Consider the following 17176-nt stretch of genomic DNA (forward strand, 5'->3'; position numbering starts at 1 on the left):
AGTTCGGTGCTTGTGATCTGCAATGTAAATTCCTCTCCGCTAGATCAAAAGTCATCGTTCTGGCGACATCACTTGATACTTCCACTCGTTGAGATAAGCCGTTGATAGATAAACGAGCGAATTATTTTTGGCAAGCCTCCTTGACACTCATCCCTTACTAAAGGACAAACACTATTGAACGGAAATGTGAACGAGAAAGTATGTGCTCGAGTTTCTTTATCTCCCTTGAAAATGCGGATTAGAGTTTTGGCGTCATATATTGATTCAACAAAAGTCTAACATTACATCTTAGACAAACTTTGAGGCGACAGCGACTAATAGTTTACATTTTCCTTTCCGAAATGCAAATTAAAATCCTACTTTGAGCGTTCCCTCTCCAAACAGTCCAGTAAATTGGCACGCTAATTTAAACATAAATGGCCACGAAAGAATTAATTGCAAATTGAACAGAAAGGCCACCTTGAATGCGCGATACTTAAGAACCAGACTGACGGTTTTAGTGCCTTTTCGAAATATGTCAAGCATGCTATTCTTAATTGTAGCCCGTGTAAAGTTGTTTATTTTGGCACAAGACGTTTGCCCTCAACCTGCCAAGAGTTAACACGTTCACTTGGTCGCGTTGTTTCTGTGCGACTAATCACCTAATCCTTTTGGGGGCTAGATTTAGATTACAACAGGAATGAACATCAAAGTGGATCACTCAACTCTGTTATGTGTCTGTCATCCACAAGGGATTTATATTGTCATCACGTTCGCTTTTTGTTGTGGGTGTTAATTAAAGTTGGGGTGAAAGCATTGAATGATGTGTTTGGGACGTGATATCTTTCAAGGCCGGTCTGTTTACACGGTGGTCTCTCATTGCCAGTAGCAGGCAAAGCAATTTTTTTGAAATCATTAAGGACCCTTTTGCAAACTGTACAAAAGCTCTAGTATGATTCTGTCTACCTGCACATGACATTTGGTGTTGATGACCTACTTCATATAATTCATTCATACTGTAATCAAAATTTATTACTTTTTATGGGAAATTTGTTTCAATTTCGTACTTGTTAATATTGAAAGGACTTTGCCATTGATCAAGAATCATGCTACTTAATACATAAACCAACATTTGTCAACTTAAACTAGGAAATAGCACTGTTTAGCATCATTTCCTTTTGTGGGTTCCTCTTAATGAGCAAATTTCCTTTTCAGACAGTTTTTTGCTTTCTAAAGTGTAACTGTAAGGAAGTGGTTTTATTGAAAAATGCAAGAAAATGTTTTATTTATTAGAAAGGATGTTGTGTGATACATGTCCCACTTCCATCATTTTAAAGTCTGTTTATGTTCTGCATCTGCTAGTTGCATCTTGTGGTGGGGTGATTATCTGTGCCAGATGTTAAGGGTGGTTTTATTTTAGGAAATTAAACTAATGTGAAAATCATGCTGACATAATCCCAATAATGACCATTCCTTAGATCTGAGCGATGGTTACATTGTAAGTGATTCCAATCAGCCTTCTGCTCATTTTGTCTCTAGCAGTATGTGCAAAAATTATTATGAATGATAATGACTTGTCTCCTTTATGTTCACTAACATTACACAAAGATTGTTAACAAGAGTTGCAAATCATCAGAAATATTCCTTGGTGTAACGGTTGCCACAATATCTGTGGCTGTTTGTAGTAATTATTTAGGTTTATAATACAAAAAAATAATGTTAACTTGGGAGTTACATTGTATCATTCTTGCTTTGCAGACTGAGATTGCAAAGAGATTAAATGCGATCTGTGCACAAATCATCCCCTTCCTCTCTCAAGATGTAAGTATACAATTATCTTCTACATGTACAAGTAAATTATGAAAAGAATATCTGGTACAAAACTGAAAAATAATAAGTATTTCAATTTTTCATGTTCTTGCATATTCGTTCAACTGTGACAAAGACTGACAGACCATTAGATTGTATCATTGTTGTCATCATCATCATCATTATCTACTTTGTCATTGCCATCTTGAGTGCACGCACCCTCTAGAAACATCCTTAATCCTATTGGAAGCTGCGGAAGATGTTTCATTGGTAGTGTGCTCTTGAGTGATAGAGTTTTTATAATGTCCATATTGCATTTTTGTCTCCCAGTAAAACATTTGGCTCAAATTACCTTTTGTGAATGGGGTGGTGGACACAAATGACATTGTTCACTTTTATGCACACGTGCTGTTCACGCTCCCAAATTAGGAGGAAATCGTTAGCATGATATTTTCTTGTCTGAATAAGTTTCTTGTTGAAGGAGTTTGTTACAAACTAAGTTGCTTTGAGGAGACATTAATTTATGTACCTTGAAAACAAGTCAGGAACATTGAAATTATGATGTAAAATTAGTAACTGGCTGGTTTCAGTAAGCATAACTTTCCTCTTAAGTCCACAAGGCACGAATGTTTTATCTGATTGTTCAGGGGATGTTTAATTAAACAAGCAGGTTTTTTCTTTATGTTTAGTGTATCCTTTTGTTGGTGGACAACTTGTGATACAAATATTGTAATATGCATGTCTATTTTTTAATCAGCTTTGTACTCATTATTTTTGAATTTGTCTCTAAGTAGCATTAGCAGCCATGGGGTCTGTAGATAGTGCTTTGAACTAATCAGATAAGTTTTAAAAAAATATGATTAAGGTAGCATTTTATTCTTTTCTTTTCAAATAAATTTATGTTTAGAAGTATTCACACATTGTTATTTTTGTATCATGTTCACCAAATATGTTTTGTTTGCTTCTATTTAAAGCATCAACAGCAAGTCGCCGCAGCTGTAGAAAGAGCCAAACAAGTCACTATGACCGAATTAAATGCTATAATTGGGGTAAGAATTTGACCTTGATCCCACACTTGAAATGTTTTGAGTAATCCTATTTGTTAAAACTCACCCTCTCTGTGGTATTGTCTAAGTTGTTGGGGCTGTAGAAAGATTGCTGTCTGTGACAATCTGAAGTCCAGGGACATGCAACCACAGGCATTTTACATTTCATTGCTTTATGAAATATTTCCACTAGTCCTAGTTTTTATGGGTATTTCTTGAGTACAGCTCCTTGATTATTTACCAAGAACCTGTGAAGGACACACCATACGAAGATCGATGTTTGAAATATATTAAGTCCCTGTCTTGCAGCATAAATCCTCTATTGTTCTCGATTCATGGGACATCTATGATGACCCCATTCACAAATAGAAAGCCATAAGAGTTTTGTTTCAGAAAATACATGTAGCTTAATACCATCCAGAGAAAGTTCTCCCACACCCCAGTTTCACCTCATTTTTATCACCGCCCCCAATTCCATTTTAGCTTTACACATAATGTTAAAATTGTTGCTTCTGAGCCCCACGTGGGAAGAGTGGTGGCATTTTCTGGAGCTGCACATGCCTGTACCTATTGAAGAGTCTTCTGGCACATTTTTTTATAATATGCAGTTGATGATAAAAGTTACCCCAGTCTGTAAATAGAACCACATACTTCTAACCTGTCCCCAAGCTTACCCATTCTTTTTATTCAAAGGGTCTTTGATAGGTTATAAGGCTGGTAATAGTTGAGAAGGAACAGCAGATGTTTGATGCAGGTCAATTTGTGTCAGAATGTTATCACTTTCAAAGGGCATATAGACAGCTATGGTAGATGATTTTGATGCAGGTAGCGCATTTTTATTGTTAGTGATTATCACATGTGTGGCCCATGTTTTGATATGTCCCAAACCAAAATTATTTCCATTTGCTCATGTGTTCTGTTGTCACAAGAAAATAGATGACCAAGTTTGGTATCTTTTGTCACCTCACAGTTGAGGTTTGACCGGCTGTTGCGTGACCTTTGGCATTCCAAAAAATTGTTCATTACTGACGGTTGAATAAAACTGTGCTTAACCTTGGTTAAGATTAATCCTTTTTTGCAAAGTTAATTTTAACTCGCAGGCAAATATGATTGCAAAGTAAATGTCTTTCTGATTGATGGTTATGGGTGTGAAAGTTTGTCTAATGCTCATATAATTTTCAAAATTATGTTTGATGACAAAATATGCCTTATATGCATCTAATACCAAATGAAATCTGATGCAGTTGATAATATTAATTTCGCTTACTTTTAAAATTGTAATATTGCACTCTCTGTATAATGACCTCTGTGAAGAATGTGAAGTCTATCAACTGAAGGCAGTTGTGCCCTTTTGCATGCAGCCAATCCATTCACTTGTGTATGTTTTATTTTATTTATTTATTTTTTGACACCCTGGGGGGCTTTATAGCCAGAAATTGAAAATTGAGCATCCAGAAGACATATCTCCTATAAAACTTTTAAAAGTGTCACAAATTTTCAATTCATTTTTCTCCAAAAGTGGGCATCCATAGTATGACTAGGCTCAGGCCTTCTGGCAAAGATGTTACCTTCCATTAACAGTTATCCAACTTTGAACATTGACTGAATAACTGTAATAATATTAATTTTGTCCTTAAACAGTCGTTAGTCTGGCCCGCCTAGAATAGCTCTCACTACCTGCGAGCCAGTCTCTCTTTTTTGCTAAATTTTTGAATTTTTTAAGAAACTTGAACTTGAACTTCATGGCTATATTTATTACCTGGCTGCATGCTTCACGAATAGAACAATCATTTAATATACCATAGGGAGTAAAAAAAATGTTGATTCGTCTTGTGCTAAGCATTTCAAGCACTATTCATAGTCATATTAAATTCATTTTAGGATGGTTATTACGCGGGATGCCCTGAGGGGGCATACCGTGTCTAAAAACGGGACGATTTCTTTTTCCTCGTAGCCACAAATCTGTATATTAATTTATTCATTAAACTCTCCCCTCTCCTACTCGGGATGTATTGTTCTGATTGTCTTCAACAAAAGCAGGCCAATCAAAATTCAGTCTTGTCGCTTATATTGCGAGGGAGGGGACCCACTTAGCCCTACCTGTGTGACGTCAACGCATCATTTGATATATTTATCAAAAACGGATTAAATTTGTGGCGCGATATTGTTAACATGTTGTGGACTCAAGTGTGCCGTTTTCAAACGGAAATTTCACCATTTTGAAGCGGTGAATCGAAAGAATAACTTCTAAGAAGCACTCAACATCTAAAACGGTGGAAATTGGAGCGTTCCTGGCGAAGGAATCGTGCTTTCTTTGACAGTCTTAGACCATGATTGCAGACAGAAAAGAGGTCATTGAGAAGCTTACGTTATCTCAATGGAATTCCCGCAATTTCCCTTGAAACCCTGAGTAGCGTAACACAAGGGAACCAACGTAACGCGATCTTCGTGACTCAAACTATTCCATTAGAAAGGATTGTTTTATAAATCTGCGAAACATACAGTTGGAATAAATGAATCAGCCCCAGCATCACGCGTAATGCCAGTATAGCAGGCATCTTGTTTTGATTAATTGCAGTGAAATGTGACATTTCAGTCATTTTTTTGGTAGTTACATTTCTATGTGGTTTTTAATGTGATTATTAATCTCAGACATGGTTAACCTTTCATTCCACAAGCTCAGAGGAATGAAAATATTTACAGTTAAATTGCTCTGTGTAAAGTGCGTAAACATTTGTTACTTTAGGTTAAATGAGAGATGCAGAAACTTAGGAGCAAAATTTATTCAATGCAGCAGTAGTTGAAAACAGACGATAGCAGTTACTGAAACAAATCTGTCCCTTTTGAAGGTGATAACAAAACCAGATGATGCTGACAGGATGGTCTTTGTTTTCAGCTTTGTCCATACAACTGGAGATTATCTTTTACATTCTTCCTGTTTAATCTGATAAATGATTAGAAGTAATTATAATAATGCCAGCTTAAAATGGATAATGGAGTTAAAAAATCCTTTAAACTGATGAGTGTCTGTGCTTAAGCATTAGTTCTGGTTAAAATTTAATCTGGTCTTGTTTCATGACTGGCAAAAGAGTCTTCATCTAGCTCTAACAAAAACCATCTTCGTAGCAGCAACTGTTTTTGTTTGGTCTGTTATGTAATGCCCTGAAGTACGGTATGGCCAACTTGACTTGCTTTATCTCATTCAAAGAGGTGATGTTGTTTTTTTTGATAGCTCACATTGGCACACCAACTAGTTAATAATATTCTTAATCTTTTTACTGGACTTCTTTGTTATCATAATAATAATCTACAAACAATAATAAACAACATAGCATTCAGACAGTGCCAGAAAAGTCTGTTAAAAACTGTTGTAAATAGTGATGGCTGGGGTCACTGACTTCTTGTTGGTTCCAAATTATTTGTGCACTGAGGATGAGTTTAGAGCTGTTACTGTATTAATATTTCGTTCCAGCCATTTCTGTGTTCGAGATGTTTTGGTTATCACTTTTACGGTGTTAGCTGTAAACCTTCACATTGTATAGGAACATTATTTTGAAATATAACACTTTTCAATAATCTTGCTTATTACAAGCCTGTACTTGCTTAATCTTATTCAGTTTACCCATTAGCTGCGAAACGCCAAGCCTTTCTTGAAGCAGATTAGTAGGACATTCCTTTAACCCCACAATCATGGCTTATCTGTCTAGGCTGTGCTTGCACTTATCTCCAATTTCTGTCAGTGACTACAAATTAGCTGGGAGCATTTATAACCCCCTCTCTATCCAGAGGGGTGTTACATGATTGTACTTCATGACATCAAGAGGTCACTGAAGTTAGATAGTGCCTCATCAGGTTTTATACACCTATATAGAGGAAGGGGTTTCAGTCTTAGCAAACAATTCAGTTGTAGAATTGACCAGCAGCCTTGAACCACTGTTTTGCAGTCTGACTGCTAACTGCCAGCCATTTGCACATGCCCAGATGAACCCAGGGGAGACTCCTTGCGAGTCTGAAGTATGGTGTACTTTTCCCTCAGGTGAAACATTCCGACATCTGTCAAAAACATTTCCATTGCTTTATCCAAGGTGGTGCAAGACTAATTTTGTCAGCAAGATGTAAAATAGACTGAGATAAGAAACCTGTTGCAAACAGGAGTTTGCTCAACAAGCCTTTATTTACCATCTGGGTTTTCAAGTGTTGTTTTTCGGTCTGTTTGTTTTGTTGCAAGTGTTAAGAATTATTTTTGTGTAATGGTTTCAGAGCTGTATTTAAATACCACATTTTTCACACAGGATTGTGCTGTCATATGTTTGCCAGAAAATAATTAAAAGACCATTGAAAGACCAAAAATAGAAGGTTCCTGGGGGCAAACAAATTTGAAAATGATAGCAGTTCTGTTGTATTTCAAGTCCTCAGCACAGAGGTCATTGAAAAGTCACGGAATTCCTGTTTTCCATCTAAATCTCTGTGGAAAATTTGAAATCTTTCCAGTGCTCAGGTCGTGGCAAATACATGTTATTTGATGGGTGCTGTTTTAATATGTGCTGTACGTGTACAAATTAACCCATGCACTTGACAAGAAAACTGTTTCCAAAATATTAGGAAGAAATGGTAGAAAAGGAAAGTAGTACTCTGACATCAGCATTGACAACAATGGTCACACTTGAAGGATTTCATCTACATAGAGATAGAAAATAGAGAGCCACATGTGTGGGATATGTGATCTGTAGTGTTTGTTCTTTATTAAGTTATTTTTATACTCCAGGTCAGTAAATTAATCAGGTTATCTGCCTAGGCTGGGGTCTTCAAAGAGAAGTGTTCAATATTTTTGTTGATCTAAGTTAACTCAAGTGTTTAGGTCTATTGGTGGTTGCATTGTTTGAAAATAATATGTGAATTTGTTTGTTTTGGCACATTGGGTTGATGCTGTTTTGATTTGTTCATTGGCAAGCACTCAATCAGATGCACGCCTGGCCATATCTGTTTATGATGAGTTATTTTATTGATGGTTCAAGTATATTATGAATTTCGAATTATTTTCATAGTTTCATTGGTTACGAACTCTTCAGAAATATGTTTAAACTTTGATTCCTTTGTTAACAGCAACAGCAACTTCATCAGCAAGGCCTTCAAGGTTTACATGCTCACCCGCCCACAATACCACTGCCACACCCTGGAGCGACACCCCCACAACTACCACCAGGTGCAACGTCAGGACTGCTTGCCTTGGGTAACTTGACTGTTCAACCTCCACATCTACCCATGATGAAACCAGAAGAAAAAGGTTAGCAGCTACTGCTTGCACTTTGTAAAACTGTCAATGAATAAATGAGTAAACAAATAAACAAATCAATAAAAAGTTGCCGTGCAGAACTAGTTTCGTGAATTGCCCTGTTCAATTTTTTTAAAATTTTTACTTCCGGGGGCAAGGATTCTCTTTGCCTCCTTACTTTAGTCTTCCATTTGCTGATATATGATTGAATATATTTGCTGGTATTTTACTTGACGTCAATGATCCTTATTTTGACTCATGTTGTTATTTTTTTCTTCTCTTTTTTCATGTGCTGCCTCCTTCCTTAGATGCTATGGTAGGTAGATGTTTTTATTTACTTTACATTTAATTTGTCAGTTTCTTTTGAAAGTTTGCTATAACCAAGTATATTTTATTATAGTAAAGTGAAGTACTTTGTACCATGTGAAGTACATTCTCGTCTCTTGATCCCATCTTTATCGGCAAATGTGGTTCAAGATCATCGTACTCTTTGCAGTTAAAAAGAGCCATTTCGTGGACTTTCTGTTAACTAAAGGTTATTGTATGTTTTTGATCAGAACTCATTATCACCTCTTGGGCCAATGAGAGAAAAATACCGAGCCTCTGACCTGTCATCCCATGGAAGTGACGACGGACATGTGGACACACAGAGGGAAAGAGACAGAGATCGTGACAGGGAAAGAGAGAGGGAGAGGGAAAGAGAACGTGAGCGAGAGAGGGAACGCGACAGGGACAGAGATCGAGATCGTGACAGAGAAAGGCATGTGAATGGTGAGTATGAGGCCTGCAATGCTGGATACATATCACACTCAGGCGGCTTGACAGTTTTGGCTTAATCCAATGAATTCATATTATAGAAACACAACATGATAGTGTACATAAACTTTTGAAAGCAAAATTTACAGATCTATAACACCTACTTTTACTTTTAATTAACAGTGACCAAATTTTGTTTTGAAGGAACAAAGAGCAACAGCAAGAGAAAAAGAGATGACAAAGATTCTGGGGTAAGTACAGTACATGTAAAGCTGAATGATTCTTGATAGTGTCTAACAATAAAATATTCTCCATGAGGCATAAAAGGATGTATCATTTAATGTCATGACTTGTTTTTCATTGCTCCAGAATCACATTTTCTTTCTTGTTGAGAGTTTAAAAGTTTGTTGATGCTGACTCCATCTCTTGTCAGTGGGCACTCATAACTGTCTTCATTCTATTGGCATGCTGTTTAGTTGTCCTGAGGTACCACTGGATCACTTAAATTAAATGCTGAAGTTAACAATATTATTTTTGATTCTCAGAAAGGAAAGTGATACATTTTGGCTGACATTTTAAAAGTTGTGAAGAAGATTCAGATGTTGAATGAAAAACTCCCCATTTATATAATATTATTTTATTTTCCTTCCACTATTGTAAGGAAAGTGATGCAGAAAAAAGTGATGGTGACTTGGTAGTGGATGTCTCAAATGAGGTAGGTAGATAAGGTTGGCCCAGCTCACTTTATCTCACTCTACAAATGGTCATAAAGTGCCACAAGATGTGTGTGATATCGTATGCAAATTTTTCAGATACAGTCTCGTCATCCCCCTCCTTTATTCCTCTCAAATGTACCAGTAGCTGCCAATAGGGCATTTTCACTATGGCGTCATTTGACTACAACTACCAGAATCCTTCAGTTGTTTGTTTTCTCATGCTAATTAGAGCTATTGTTCTTCGCTCACCACTGGGATTACAAAATTTGAATTCGAAAAGGAAAACAAAATGAATTCTGGTAGTTGTAGTCAAATGACGCCATCATGAAAATGGCCTATTTTTCTACCTTCAGGCGATGATTTGTAGCGCCTAGTTTCCGTCAGATCCTGTGGACTTTAATCTTTCTACCCACTAGCCCTGTTATGTTGTCTGCTTCTACAAAACAATTGAGAGAACTTCTAATTTTTGCGTGCATCTTAAAGGGCTGAAGCCTGTAATATAGGTTTCGTTGTAGTTTTGCTGTCATAAATGTATATCAGTTTCTTTTTTCAGTTGTCATGTACAGTACTGTGAATATTAAATGGGTTTACTGTTTGTTTCCCAGGATGCCAGTTCACCAGCCAGAGTTGAGAATGGACCTGACTCACCTCCTTTAAATGAAAAGAAAGTTCGAAAGGATTCTGGATCTCCCACCAACCCCTCGTCATCATCATCCACACCATCATCAAAACATCCCAAGGTACGTCAGTCTCTGGATTCTCTAGATTTGGAAAATATCCATACTAATTAACCCCAAGGAGGGTTGCTGGTAAAATTCAAGGGGGGAGGGGTGTCTCAAAAGTCTATGTTTTTGAAGGAAAGCATGAAACTAATCTGCAAGTTACAGGAAGGGTGTCAGTTAAAATATCCCTCAGTGGGGGAGGAGGGGCATTGATATCTACTGGAACAACACATTTCTGTCTGCACAAGTTGTAATTGTATCATTTTTGCTGGATTTCTTACAGCCAGATAGCAAACCTGCACTTTCATCATCAGAGGGCAGTTCCTCAGGAAGAAAAAGCCCATCAAGATCATCACCATCTGTAAAAACACCAGTTGGTGAGTAATGTTGCAATTTCTCGAAGGCGTTACAAAATTAATGTATTGTGACACTTTTGTTGAAACTCTCAATAAATGACCATCCTAGTGTGGTGCTTGTATACAAAAAAATGTTCTGGGCTTTTGGATTGGGACCATATTGCTAAGCATTGTTTCTTACTAAGCAGCAGTCTTTTCCATAATTTCCAACAATACTTGGAAATATCTTAACTAAGGCTTATAATCAGGGAGGTCTGAGTTGTTGATTAGACCCTGTATGCTTTTATAGCTTTGTACTAGTAAGGCTAATAATCTGTTTTGTTCACGGTAATCCTAGCGGCACCAGCTGTGAGAACAGCCATGTCTGTACCAGGAGGACCATATCCATTTGTCAATCCTCACAACATTGCAAGGTAAATGATTCAACTGACTAAAGATTGGGGGGGGGGGGGGAACTTCAGCTACATCCAAGTCTTGATTACAAGTTGTAGGGGGACAAAATGTTCTCTTGTTTTATCTGGGATTAAGTATGAGGGGTTTTGCATTGCTAGGAGTTAAAGACCCACAGTCAAAATTCCAGGGACTAAAAATGACGAGTGCTAGTGTTCACTTACTTTCAATAACTTATACTTGATTATATGATCTTGCTTTGCAGTGAACTATCCAGTCCGACATCATTTTCACCATCAGTGATGGCAGCCAGCATGTCTGCTAGTGGAATCGGCTATGGCAGATCTCCCCTGGTAGGCAGATAATTTTACTTTCTTTGCTTTAAATATGACTTTAACATATTCATCAAAGTGGATTCTTTACTATGGATGTTATGGTCTCACCAGGTTGGCTTTGAACATGGTAGTCCAGCAACCAGAGTCGGCATGTCTCCATTAGGACCTAACCTCCCACCAGGTCCCCCTGGTGGTAAACCTGCATACTCGTTCTACGTCAGCGGAGATGGTCAGATGCAGCCAGTCCCATTCCCACCAGATGCTCTTCTTGGTTCCAACATTCCGCGGCATGCTAGACAAATCAACCAGCTGAATCATGGAGAGGTTGTGTGTGCTGTGACAATAAGTCATCCTACAAGACATGTCTACACTGGAGGAAAGGTTAGCATTGCTGATTTTTTGATAATTTAATTTAAAAGAAATTCTGTAAGTCCAAACTAATTTTAAACCTTGTTTTTATTTTTTACTCGACAACTTGACTTTTTTACTATTAGGAACATATTTGCTTTTATCTATTTTTTATTTTGTTAGTTTATGTATTTAGGTAGGTTAGGAGGGCTCCACTGAAAACCGCCTTGGCGAGTTGGACCCCCTCATTAAGTATTATTATTACTCTTATTATTATTATAAATTATTATTATTAGTATTATTATTTGAAACATAAGCAAGCGAAAATTAAAGTTAATAGCCGACGTTTCGGCGTCATCGTGACACCATTCTCAAGGCAAAGTGGATAAATTAATGCGAAGATTTGGTTTTCTATACTTTACAGTCTCTACAAATTAGCATATTAACAAAGGATCACGAGCTCTTCTGTTGAATACCTTTGCGCGAATCGAGTCTGTTTGCACATTTAATTTTCGCTTGCTTATGTTTCAAGAAATCATTATTGATCAAAATTATTATTATTACTATTATTATTATTATTATTAAACTGTCTGGTCACCTGCAGACTACCTTTCAGTTTTCTTGAAGTTTGTTTCTTTTTTTATTGACAGGGTTGTGTCAAAGTGTGGGATATTGGACAAAGTAGTGGAAAAAATCCAATTTCAACATTAGAGTGTTTGGTAAGTTAACATTTTAAGACAAATTATTCACTTGCATCTAAGTTCTGGTATAAACACTCAGCTAATGATTGCAGGCATTTTAGTAAAGCTTTTACAAAAGTAACGTTGTAAAATGCAGTTAATGGAGCATGACACTCTTGAGCTCTCATTCGTTACTGTTTTGATCACTAAAACTACTGACAATAGCATAATGCAATAAAAACAGGACTTGAATGTAGTTTTACTCCCTCCTTGTACAATAACAATCATTTTGGCATGTTGCAATACCGTCTGATAGATAAGTAAGGCTTTCTGGTCACACTATGGGAGTTATCTGTCATGCAGATCACTGAGTGGTGCCATCCCCTTTATGCCAAACATCACATTGTCTTTGTTTGTCTGTTGAGTGACATTAAACACCTGTCAATCATCAGCGACAAGGACAACATGCACAAAAGGACACCGGAAAAAAGAACAGAAGTTAATTTTAGCCCCAAATACAACCTGTACATATTGAACAGTTGCTCCCCTTAATTAATGATGATGGCAACATAAAAGTGCAACAGAACTGTTGGTTGCTGTTTTATACTTAGCTCTCTTGACATTTAATTTCTTTATTTTTCAGAGAGATAATTACATCCGATCTTGCCGTCTGCTTCCTGATGGAAGAACGTTAATAGTTGGTGGTGAAGCTAGTACTCTTACAATTTGGGATCTCGCATCATCACAACCAAGAATAAAGAATGAACTTACTTCAAATGCGCCAGCCTGTTATGCGCTAGCAATAAGCCCTGACTCCAAAGTATGTTTTAGTTGTTGCAGTGATGGAAATATTGCAGTATGGGACTTGCATAATCAAACGTTAGTCAGACAATTCCAAGGTCATACAGATGGCGCAAGTTGCATCGATATTTCACCAGATGGCACTAAATTATGGACAGGTAGGCTCTATATGACTACATGTCCACCATTTTCTCTTGGTGGATATAAAGAAAAAACGTCCCTTGTTATCATTGGCTTCTTTATTTTCCTTATAAAATCCTGCCCCCTTTCTTTTTGGAAAAAGTGGACAGGTTTATTCAATGGATACATTATTGTCCAGGCTATAGATAAAAGAAGTCAAAAAGTACTAATCTGGCTTGTAAGCTAGCAGGACGTTTGAGAAATCGTCCCAGCCATTTGTGAAACTGGAGTAAAGCATTGACTTTTTGGATCACCCCCAGCTGGAGTGCAACCCTTAATGTACTCAATTTCTTTTGTTGTTGTTGTTGTTGTTGTTGCAGGAGGTTTAGACAACACAGTGAGATCTTGGGATCTAAGAGAAGGAAGGCAACTTCAGCAGCATGACTTTACATCACAGATCTTCTCCCTGGGATATTGTCCATCTGGAGATTGGCTGGCTGTAGGGTGAGTGATGTCAATTATTTTTAAACTGCTCTTTTATGTAGTTTATTATTATGTTATGAAGATTCATTATTTTGTCTGTGTAATAACCTGGTAAAGAGTTGGCTTTTTGCTAATTTCCTTTAGATTCTTTGCATTTGTCTTTTCTCATAATAAATTGTTGTTGTTGTTGTTGTTGTTGTTAGTGTCATTGGCTATTTCCATACTGATGACGCAGGAGTATCCTGATCTGACTCATGAGTTGTTTGGGTCCTAATCATTCTCATTTTTTAAACCAATCAAAAGTACCCTTCAGAAGTGACAGATAGTCAAGTTACCTCCCGGGCCACAGGCACACCATATGGACAGAAATCAGTTTGTAGCAACTAGGAGAATTTCATTTTAGCATTTTGTGATGATGATGATGATGATGATGATGATGATAACGGTGGTGATGGTGATGTTTATGACAAACTGCCATGTGTAAGATCAAAACCTTAAATGTAAGAGTTACCTGTTGTGCCAACCACTACAGTAACATGTGTTCCCCTTAGCTATTTCAATAATGGAAAGTTTTATTGCAAATATACTTCCATGTTTTTAAAGATGTGTTGTTGTTTTTTTCTTTTTAACTTTAGAATGGAAAACAGTAATGTGGAAGTTCTTCATCAAACAAAACCAGACAAGTACCAACTTCATTTGCATGAGAGCTGTGTATTGTCATTGAAGTTTGCCTACTCTGGCAAATGGTTCATTACAACGGGAAAGGACAACCTGCTAAATGCATGGAGAACACCATATGGGGCCAGCATCTTCCAGGTTAGATTTTAATCAAACTTGGAAACAGCAAAATATGTTTGTGTTATTAGAAGCAAAATTCCAGGGATGATGACTTCTTGAAAAACTGTGTAGTGAATGACCATAGAATCAAACCCCTTATGTGTGCCCACTCAAAATGACAGGTGCTTTGCCTGGAGACAACCTTCGAGTCCAAAACAGGCCATTTTCGTGACAGTATGTAAGTCTGGAGTTTTGTTCAAAGCTGCAACAAATGCTTAATTGCTACAATGTAAGTGAAATCTTTACAATTTAGCTAATTGAATTTCGTCTAAATTTTGTCTTAGCCAAAATTCTTTCAAATCTCCAAGTCTGGAAAAAGAAAATAATGGTTTGGAAAATGTCTGGATAGAGTCTTATATTTTGTATACAAAAATGTGAATGAACCCTGGGAAAGCTAAAGCTCAAAACAGCTGCCCCTAATGGACTAACACTGCACATTTAAAATTGAATTTTGCATACATAAAATGGGCGAGCTAGCAGCTAATAAAACGGCTGCCCCTAATAGTCCATGGACTTACATTATACACTGTACATTTAAAGAGGTCATCATTTGCCTTGGATATTGACAAGCTTCTGAAACGGCAGGATACTTGACGATTTTCATTCTAATTAATGTTGTTTAACCGTTTTTCTTCTAGTCCAAGGAGTCATCTTCTGTTCTGAGCTGTGATATTTCAACAGATGACAAATACATTGTGACCGGATCTGGCGACAAGAAAGCGACCCTCTATGAGGTTATATTCTAAATGTTTGAAATACAGTGTGCCAGGGATCCCTTCCCTCACCAGTGTGAAGTAAAGAGATGGAGCTATGCATCTCGGCATTCCGTGCCAAGAGGCAAGAACAGATGCAGTGTCATCTTTGATTGTGTGGTGTGGATCTTCTTGTAGAAGTCACTGGAAGAAATAGAGTGTAATGTGCTGCTAGGATGCAATGCAGATTTGTGTTGGACATGATTTTGAACAATCTTTCACTGATGCTCGAAGTTTGTAGTAGCTTGGGGAAATGTTTGACTTTTCTCCAGTCAGAATTTTTGTTGATAAGGTCCATTTTTCTGGTCACATCCCTCATAAATGATGTGTGTACGTGTACAGTTTATTCCCTCCCCATTTGTTTGAGCAGAGGCCCATCTTAATGCAGTCGTTTGTACCTACAGAAGCATTTCTTGTCATTTTAATTTCAGCCCAGGGCATCCACTTGCTGGAGTATTGAAGGGTAAATAGGATACTGTAGTAACTACAGTGTAATACATTCACAGTAAATATAGCCAGCAAACTCAGAAATAGAGATTCTGAGACTTTGTCTTAGTTTTCTGCAACTTGACAGAATTGAGATGTACAAGTTTATGCACTTATTTGTGCCTTGGTAATTATTAGGCGATAAAAGACACCTGTTGTTATTGCATCATCTTTAATTATGTGCGTCGGAGTGAGGCCTTTCAGTTGCTCCTTAAATTTTACTGTTATTTGTATGTTGTGAATAATATGGTCAGCACACCAACTTTTCCCCCAATTGGATACCACACAGCCCACTATGTAGTGTAATTATTACATGTACTACTTGCCTGTTCCACTTCAGAATTTTTTCGTATCAAGTTAGCGGTAATCCCATTACTGAGCAAGCTTGAAGTACCAAGCATATTAATTGAAGGGGTGCGTGGAAAAAAGCCCTAAGTGACATCTGATCTCATGTCAAATTCTCCTTTGCTCATAGAAAGAAGAACAAGGCAATTTGCTAGGAGAATTAAGTAGTCTATCAGATGTCACTTAAGGCTTTTTTCCACGCACCCCTTCAATTTTACAAATAAAATTAGTGTTTTTAAATGAGTGTTTAACAGTAAAATACAGCTTCACACTGGGAGTCTAGTTTCATGACACTTTGTTGCTATAGTCAGCAATTACATAGCATCTTTGATCACTGAAACACAGTGTAATATGTACAGCTCAATTCTGTTTCTATATAAGCATGTGATGCGATGTCCTGGGTTGGTTTTGTTCTTGTTTAACTGGCTGCTTGGAGTGGATTTGTGGATAAAAAGAGAGGAAATCTTTTGAGTGGAAATCAATCCAAGATTGTTTGTGAACTTTTTTCTTTGGCTAGGTGAGGTCACTCTGAAAATTTAGTATATTATGATGATGATGATGATGATGATGTGACAGAGTGAATTCTTTTTTAATGTAAAGGAAGTTTTAAAAATTGTATGAACTGTATAGATCTTCACTATGATAAATGACAACATGGATCGAGTGTGTGCATACATTTCTTGCATCTTTTGTTAAAAAGTTAACATTTGTAAAAACATTAAAATCTGGATAGAGTTCACAGATCAGTGTTGTGTTTTTTTCCTCGTGTAATGCATGCAATGAGTTTGTGCAGTTCCAGAAAATTTTGATCCCCCTCACCCTTCCTGGAATTTCCTATACTTTCAGTGAAGGGGTGGGGTCTCAGAAAGCCCCCATCCCCTGCTTCCCCCAAAATGTAAAATGAATTTCCAGGGGGTTAGGGGAGTCTTACAAAAAAGTCCTT

At 37.2% G+C, this 17176-nt stretch overlaps 1 protein-coding gene across 1 annotated transcript in view; it reads left to right on the forward strand.

The window, feature by feature from the left end:
- The window catches only part of LOC146468177 (transducin-like enhancer protein 1), an 18665-nt gene extending 1691 nt beyond the window's left edge, over positions 1-16974 (forward strand). The window contains exons 5-21 of the mRNA XM_085125145.1: positions 1738-1800; positions 2763-2837; positions 7938-8118; positions 8415-8422; positions 8664-8877; positions 9067-9113; positions 9524-9577; positions 10184-10318; positions 10584-10677; positions 10994-11069; positions 11312-11399; positions 11493-11762; positions 12380-12448; positions 13053-13368; positions 13711-13834; positions 14449-14629; positions 15289-16974. Of these exons, the coding sequence (XP_084981271.1) occupies positions 1738-1800; positions 2763-2837; positions 7938-8118; positions 8415-8422; positions 8664-8877; positions 9067-9113; positions 9524-9577; positions 10184-10318; positions 10584-10677; positions 10994-11069; positions 11312-11399; positions 11493-11762; positions 12380-12448; positions 13053-13368; positions 13711-13834; positions 14449-14629; positions 15289-15396 (2103 nt within the window). The 3' untranslated portion in view covers positions 15397-16974. The remainder of the gene's footprint in view (positions 1-1737; positions 1801-2762; positions 2838-7937; positions 8119-8414; positions 8423-8663; positions 8878-9066; positions 9114-9523; positions 9578-10183; positions 10319-10583; positions 10678-10993; positions 11070-11311; positions 11400-11492; positions 11763-12379; positions 12449-13052; positions 13369-13710; positions 13835-14448; positions 14630-15288) is intronic.
- The last annotated feature ends 202 nt before the right edge of the window (positions 16975-17176 follow it).

Source organism: Pavona decussata, unplaced genomic scaffold (genome assembly GCF_977016875.1).
Source record: "Pavona decussata unplaced genomic scaffold, jaPavDecu1.1 SCAFFOLD_133, whole genome shotgun sequence".
In the NCBI taxonomy this organism is placed as follows: Eukaryota; Metazoa; Cnidaria; class Anthozoa; order Scleractinia; family Agariciidae; genus Pavona; species Pavona decussata.